The 8,248-nt window shown below is 39.6% G+C and overlaps 1 protein-coding gene across 1 annotated transcript; it reads right to left on the minus strand.

Annotated features, from left to right (window-relative positions):
* Nucleotides 1–1,973: 1,973 nt before the first annotated feature.
* LOC145009556 (uncharacterized) lies at nucleotides 1,974–3,604 on the minus strand. The gene is made up of 4 exons (XM_078968233.1): nucleotides 3,316–3,604; nucleotides 3,066–3,207; nucleotides 2,777–2,968; nucleotides 1,974–2,700 (listed from the first exon to the last, which is right to left on the minus strand). The coding sequence occupies exons 1-4, from the start codon at nucleotides 3,602–3,604 to the stop codon at nucleotides 1,974–1,976; spliced, it is 1,350 nt and encodes a 449-aa protein (XP_078824359.1).
* Between the last annotated feature and the right edge of the window lie 4,644 nt (nucleotides 3,605–8,248).

Below are 8,248 nucleotides of genomic sequence, written 5' to 3' on the forward strand. Positions count from 1 at the left end.
CTTGCGGCGTCGGCTAGTGCTAGGCTAGGCGCGCGCGTGGACTTGGCCCATTCCTTTGATCCACTAAAGCCTTTGGAGGATTAACAAGGGAATAGGCTTATAAACCCACAAAATTTTCTTCCCCCCACCAATGTGGGATACAAAGGAAATTGCCAACTTGCAATTCCTTTATATATAAAGTTCCAACAATCCCCCACCAAGTTAGTAAGTTTCCTTTCACTCAGATAGATGATGTCACTCAGGTGTCACGGAGATTAAACCCTAGTTTAATGAGAACAAACAAGAAGAGACCGATTCAATGGTATCCTTATAGGTTTAAACCATGAACCTAAATGACCTCTCCGGTTTACCCCCATACATCAAAAGTCATATTTGTCTTCTCCCTGAGCGCTATTATGGCCATGCGCTATAAATCCTTTTCATGACCCTCTAGAAGATAAACCACTAATCTTCCCTTGAGGCGGCAGCACCTCTAGATCATATAGGCAAAGTTTTACAACATCTTCGTTGCTTAGATGTCTCCAAAACTATGTTAAGAGTCGTAACTCAACCTTGTTCTCGGCAAAGACGTACTATCCTACCTTACATGGATCTATCATGAATGATAGTACCTTCTATCGTTAATGATGTCATTGTTACCTGTTAAACTTGAAAATTAGGAGCACTAATGTCAAGTTGGGTTTCCATCACTAAACGATTCTATTGTGGTTTTAGACCCATGACTCTCGTGGTAGATGCAACCAAATCTCTCGTCAGAGGTTTGGTAAACGGATCTGCCAAGTTCCTACTTGTCTTGACATAGACAACCTTGATGGTACGACTTTCAATTAGTTGTCTCACGAAATTATGTCGCAGACCTACATGTCTTGACTTCCCATTATATACCGCATTATATACTTTAGACAGTGTGGCCTCACTGTCACAGTACATGGGTATTGAAGGCATCGGAATATCCCACAAACGGATATCCATAAGTAGATGTCGAATCCACTCTGCCTCTTTGCCAACTGCTGCTAAGGAAATTAGCTTTGCTTCCATTGTTGAATGAGCTATGCATATCTGTTTCTTGCTCGCCCAAGAAATAGCACCACCAGCTAGAGTATAAATCCAACCACTTGTTGATTTTGAATCACTAGTGTGATCAATCCAGTTGGCATCAGAATAACCTTCAAGTAATCCATTAGATGACGAATATGTCAATTCAAAAGTACTTTTCCTTTTCAGGTATCCTAGTACTCTACCCACTGCCTTCCAGTGCTCCGTCCTTGGATTAACAATGTACCGACTCAATTTGCTTACAACGAATGTGATGTCACGTCGCGTGCAGTGAATAGCATACATCATACTTCCTACTGCACTAGCATATTCTAGTTGAGCCACTGCTCGACCATAATTCACCTTCAGTTTCACACTTGATTCAAAAGGAGTATTGAATTCCTTAATGTTCAAATGTTGAAACTTTGTCAGAATTTTCTTTATGTAATGAGATTGACTTAGAGAAATCTGACCACCTGTCCTCTTCATCTTGATACCAAGAATAGTATCTACTTCTCCAAGATCTTTCATCTTAAAGTTTGAGGATAGGTATTTCTTCGTCTCAAGAATACCTTCTAGATGAGTGCCAATGATCAGCATATCATCAACATAAAGACATATAACTACTATATAATTAGATGTATATTTAGAATAAATACACCTGTCAGCACTGTTGTGCTGAAAACCAAATGCAGTTACAGTGGTATCAAATCTCTCATGCCACTGTTTGGGAGCTTGCTTCAACCCATACAAAGACTTAACAAGTCTACACACTTTGTTTTCTTGTCCAGGTATTACGAAACCTTCAAGTTGCTCCAGGTAAATCTCCTCTTTGAGATAACCATTTCGAAAGGCTGTCTTCACATCCATTTGATGAATGTACAATCCTTTCAAAGCTGATATTGCTATGAGTGTTCTAATTGAACTAGTTCTAGCAACTAGGTCATAGGTATCAAAATAATCGATCCCTTCTCGCTGCCTATAGCCTTTGCAACCAACCTTTCTTTATAGGTAGATATGGATCCATCAGGATGATATTTCTTCTTGAATATCCATTTGGATCCTATGGGTCTTCTCCCCTTGGGCAGATCAACTAACTCCCAAGTACCATTACCCATAATTGAATCCATTTCATCATTGATTGCTTCCTTCCACAGAGGAGCATCCTGAGACGTCATGGCTTCAGTGAAGCTCTTAGGATCATCATCCAAATTAACTGAAAGGATGACCTCTCTCGTCACTTTCTTTTGTGTTCCTTCGATCAAATAAGAATAGAAATCATCTCCAAAGGTTTTCTCAATTCTAGCCCTAGTACTTCTCCTTGGTTCCTCCACAATGGGAGGAGGTGGGAGTATTTCTCGAGAGGTACTTGTAGGTGTTGTATGACTAGAGTTTTCTTCATCCTTAGAAAACTTGTCCTCAAAGAATTCCACATCTCTGGATTCCACAACAACACCTGAATCAATATCTTGTAACCGGTAAGCCTTGCTATTTTGAGAATATCCGATAAATATACTCTTATTAGCTCGTGCTCCCAATTTGGTTTGCTTAGGATCGGGAGTCCGATAATAAGCAACACACCCCCACACTTTCAAATAGTCTAGGTTAGGCTTTCTACCTTTCCACAACTCATAAGGGCTTGTAGGAATCACACGACTAGTGATCCTATTATGAACATAACAAGCAGTTAATAGCGCTTCCCCCCACAGATTGTTTGGTTGACCCGATTGGTTCAACATACAGTTGACATTTCACAAAGGGTTCGGTTCTTTCTTTCAGCCAAACCATTCTATTGGGGAGTGTATGGTGATGTTCTCTCATGTTTGATTCCATTCTCTTCGCAGAATGTGTCAAACTCTTGGTTGAAATATTCTTCGCCTCTGTCCGAGCGAAGAATTTTGATGTGTCTTTCAAGTTGATTTTCGACCTCAACCTTATATCATTTAAATGCATCAAAAGCTTCATCTCTTGATCTCATCAAATAAACATGTAGATATCTACTGAAGTCATCACAAAATGTGATGAAATACCTTTTTCCTCCTCGAGTAAGGATTCCATTTAACTCACATATATCAGAATGAATCAACTCAAGTAATGAAGTGTTTCTCTTAACTGATGGAAATGGTTTCTTAGTGAACTTTGATTTTACACATATTTCACATTTTTCAAAATCTTTTGTGTCATATTTTAACATACCTTTAGTTTGCATTTTTTCAATGTTTTTAACACTAGTATGAGCTAAACGTTTATGCCAGAAAGAAATTGAGCAAACAATATAACCAGAAAAGTTCACTTCATTTACATTAGCAACCAATCCATCAATTACATCATTACCAACACTCGACACACTAGCAACACTAGAAACACCACTCTCAACACTGGGACCACTCATATTACCCTCATCACTAAGACACAAGCGATACATTCCCAAAGTATTGTTCTCCCTCCCAACATATCTTCTGCCTTTAGTTATCACAATTTTGCCTCTCTCAAGCACCATCTTGAGCCCACCCTTGTCAAACTTGTCCGCATAAACCAAACCCGTTGAGATAGTAGGAACATGTGACATCCCCAAAATCACGGCTAGAAAAGACCGATTTTCATTTATGCTTTTAAAATAATTTCAGAGTAAATCCTTTTGATTTGAAAGAGTTGCGAAATTTGTTCCCAAAAACAAAACATGATAAAACAATGTTTACCAAAGCATTTCATAAAAGAAATGTATTTTTCATTATATAATCAAAACTCGAGGTGTCATGTTCCGATACAGACCACTAAGCATAAACGATAACATTACAAGTCATTCAACAAATATATACATATACAGACTTGTAAACAAAACAACTTGATGGTTCATCCATCTTACGCCCTTGCGCCACTTCCTGTAATACAAATAAAACTGAGTGGGTCAGGCTTGGGAGCCTGGTGAGCATATAGGGTTTTCAACCCACAATAAATAATTAAATGAATTATTATCAACCAACAATAACCCAGTTACACATTCCCGTTATTCTCACTTTATGTCCCTAAAATAACTAACACAAGGGACCTAATCTAAGAATATTTTCATCGGGGTGACAACACATGCTGCGGGGGTTCTTCAGCAATATAAGTCAAATAAGGCAACCATGAGGGGGATGGAATACAGCGAATGAACACCCACGTTCATTAACACCTACAGGTTATGAGCTTGCTAGCGTTCCACTGGACTGTCTAGAAAAGTCCGTGGTCGTCATCTAAATTCCGCTAGATGACTGGATCAAAACAACAACGAGGCCTCTCATCTGTTTATTACACACCAACTATCTACCCATGTTCTACCCAACATATTAGTAGATAAAAACATACATTTTTATACATATTTTCAAAACCTGTATAGCATGCTTGATCAATACATTTTCCATATAACAGATGAGGCACACCCACATAACACGTATTTCATATAGAAATAATCATATCTGTAAGATAGAAGAAAGTGAATATACATTCACACACATAACAACAAAATATACACATAACACGTATCTCGTATAAAATACTTCATAATTATACGTTAGGAGAAAGTAACAACGCACTCACACGTATAAACAACAATATACTTAATACACTCAAACCATACTTGTATTATTATTGCGTTTATGAAAGGTAGTATACACTCACTTGATCAGAAGATGATCGGACAGTACTACGACTTGCAAAAGTAGTAATCCTCAGCAGATCTGGAAGATCTCTACCAAAATCGAACTTCTCGCGGGCAGAGCTTCGGATCGGAAACCACACTTCTCGGGATCTTCGGGATCTCGGGACTTGCTTCGGGACTCGGGAATATTACTGGGGCTTCGGGGTATTTCTGGCACGTAAATCGAGGCAAAACGGGAGAGAGAATGGAGAAAAATAGCAAAGAAGCCGGCTGCCCTCGCATCCTATTTATAGGAGGCTGATGCCTCGCTGTACGCGGGGCGTACTCCGGATGAGTTCGGTGACTCGCCTCCGGATAATACCGAGGTTTAATAATTAATTTTAATTATTAATTATTTAATAAACTTTGAAAATTCATATCTTCCTCATACGAAATCCGTTTTCGATGTTCTTTATATCCACGCGAAGGTGAGACTATGCTCTACAACTTTCGTTTAGACTCCGTCGGCTAATTTTGAATTTATTTTTATTATTTATTTTTAATAGGCCGGGACAGAAAATTTCGTTATAAATTCATAACATCTTCGTTTGACGTCCGTTCTTGCCTAACTTTTTATCGCTTTGATACTAACAACGAGATCTTCGATTCTCGTTTAGATCACTAAGGCTAAATATCTCTTTAACGTAAATTTCACTTTTTACGTTATTCAGCGGTGCCGGTTCTGACGCGAAACTTCGACAGGTCATAACTTCTTCGTTACAACTCGGATTTCGGCATTCTTTATCTCTTCGGAAACCTTGTTTCAACTACTACAACATTATCTAAATATATCAAGTTTATTTTACACTTAAATTTTGACGCTTATTTTTATTCTTAATTAATCAAACCACATAATTAAGCAATTAAGCACAAAACACATAATACTCAAATAATACACTTCTATTATTTCAAAACGGGTTACAAAGGTTAACCTAGACCATTATATTGCTAAAAATGGCAAATCCAGAAACACAGGCGTTACAATTCTCCCCACCATAGGATGATTCCGTCCCCGGAATCACACCTCAACAAACAAATGCGGATAGCGACCCATCATGTCACTCTCCGTCTCCCAGGTGAGATTCGGCCCATTCGTGTGTTTCCATCGGACAAGCACTAACTCGACCATCTCGCGTCGCAACTTCTTAGTCTTTCGGTCAACAATTGCCTCTGGTTCTTCAATCAACCTTTTGTTCTCATCGATTCTCAACTCCGAAAGTGGAATCATGTCGGGAACTTCCCCTGTGAACTTCCATAAATAACACACATGAAAAGTGTTATGAATTCCATTTAGTTCTTCTGGTAGTTCGAGCTTGTAAGCTTGGTTCCCAATCCTCTGAAGAACTTTAAACGGTCCAATAAACCTTGAACTTAATTTTCCCCTTTTACCAAATCTTATAAGTCCCTTCCACAGCGAGACTTTAAGCAAAACCGAATCCCCAACTTCAAAACTCATCGGTCTTTGCTTTTTGTCAGCATAACTCTTTTGACGATCCTGAGCCGCTAACATTCTATCCCTAATTAGTTTCAACTTTTCAGCAGTTTGATGAACCAACTCCGATCCCACAAACTGCTTTTCCCCAGCCTCAAGCCAACAAGACGGCGTACGACACTTTTGTCCATACAAAGCTTGGTAAGGTGCCATCTTAATGCTCGAGTGAAAACTATTATTATAGGAAAATTCTACCAATGGTAAATGTTCATCCCAATTACCTAGGAATTCCAAGGTACATTCTCTCAGCATATATTCAAGTGTTTGTATCGTTCTTTCACTCTGACCATCAGTCCGCGGATGGTAAGCTGTACTTAAACATAACTTGGTACCCATTTCCTCTTGTAGACTTTTCCAAAACCTTGAGGTGAAATGGCTATCACGATCCGATACAATCGTTAGCGGAACACCGTGAAGTCTCACAATTTCCTTCACATAAGAATTTGCAAGCTTTTCCATAGACCATTTCTCCCTGGCTGCTATGAAATGCGCACTCTTATTGAATTGATCGACGACCACCCAAGTCATGTCGTGACCATTCTTTGTTCTGGGCAGTTTAGTGACAAAATCCATAACAATGTCTTCCCACTTACCCATAGGCACAGGTAAAGGTTCTAAACTCCCATACCGTTTCTGATGTTGTGTCTTGACTCTCGCACACGTCGCACACTCTGCCACATACTTTGCAACATCAAGCTTCATCGTCGGCCACCAGTAGTAGGGTTTCAGGTCCCTATACATTTTAGTGCTACCGGGATGAATCGAGTACATGGTCTTGTGAGTTTCTTCCATCAAAAGATCTCTGACTCCTCCTATCTTATGTATCCAAATCCGATCTTGGAACACCTTCAGTCCATGACTGTTTACACCGAACACCAACGTTTTGCCCAAACGTTCCTCCTTTCGGGCATTCTTCTCAGAAGCTTCCTCTTGAGCTTTCTTTATAATTTCCACAATGGTCGAGACAACTTCAATTCTCAACGCTCTTGGCCTTTTCCTTTCAAGATTGACTTTTCGACTGAGAGCATCAGCAACAACATTAGCTTTACCGGGATGGTAAAGTATCTCACAGTCGTAGTCCTTAAGTAATTCCAGCCAGCATCGTTGCCTCATATTCAATTCCTTCTGATTAAAGAGGTATTGGAGACTCTTATGATCAGTGAAAAGTTTGCACTTCGTGCCATAGAGGTAATGCCTCCATATCTTCAGAGCGAAAACTACCGCTGCCAACTCCAAATCATGAGTCGGGTAGTTCTTTTCATGCTCCTTCAGTTGTCTAGACGCATATGCTATCACCTTTTCTCTTTGGGTTAAAACACAACCCAATCCAACACCAGACGCATCACTATAAACAGCGAAGTCTTCGACTCCATCGGGTAGAGAAAATATCGATGCCTCGTATAGCTTCTTCTTTAGCTTCTCGAATGCTTCTTTATGCTTATCACTCTAAGTATAAGTAGCTCCTTTGTGGGTCAAAACTGTCAATGGAGTAGCAATCGAAGAAAAGCCTTGGATAAATCTTCGGTAATATCCGGCTAATCCTAAAAAGCTTCGGATCTCCGTGAGACTTTTCGGTTGTTCCCACTTCATTACAGCTTCAATCTTTGCTGTATCAACCATTATCCCTTCTTGGTTGACTACGTGACCCAAGAATTGGACTTCACGAATCCAAAAATCACATTTGGAGAACTTAGCATACAACTTCTCCTTCTTCAAGACTTCTAACACTTCTCGCAAGTGTCTGCCATGCTCCTCCTGGCTTTTTGAGTAAATCAGAATGTCGTCTATGAACACTATCACGAATTTATCAAGGAACGGATTACAAACCCTATTCATTAAATCCATGAATGCTGCCGGAGCATTGGTTAGTCCAAACGACACAACCAAGAACTCGTAGTGTCCATATATAGTTCTGAATGCAGTCTTCTCTATATCCTGCTCTCTCACTTTCAGCTGATGATATCCTGACCTAAGATCGATCTTCGAGAAATAGCTCGAACCTTGAAATTGATCAAATAGGTCATCAATCCTCGGCAACGGAT

This window comes from Lactuca saligna, chromosome 8, assembly GCF_052625555.1.
Source record: "Lactuca saligna cultivar CGN05327 chromosome 8, ASM5262555v1, whole genome shotgun sequence".
Classification (NCBI taxonomy): Eukaryota; Viridiplantae; Streptophyta; class Magnoliopsida; order Asterales; family Asteraceae; genus Lactuca; species Lactuca saligna.

Bases quoted from the DNA above. Each gene is read 5' to 3' on its own strand.
- LOC145009556 (XM_078968233.1), bottom strand. From the start codon at position 3,604: ATGTCACATGTTCCTACTATCTCAACGGGTTTGGTTTATGCGGACAAG. The intron at 3,208-3,315 runs GTTATATTGTTT...ATGACACAAAAG, and splicing joins AAATGAAGTGAACTTTTCTG to ATTTTGAAAAATGTGAAATA. The intron at 2,701-2,776 runs GTATGTTGAACC...TGTTCATAATAG, and splicing joins CCCTTTGTGAAATGTCAACT to GATCACTAGTCGTGTGATTC.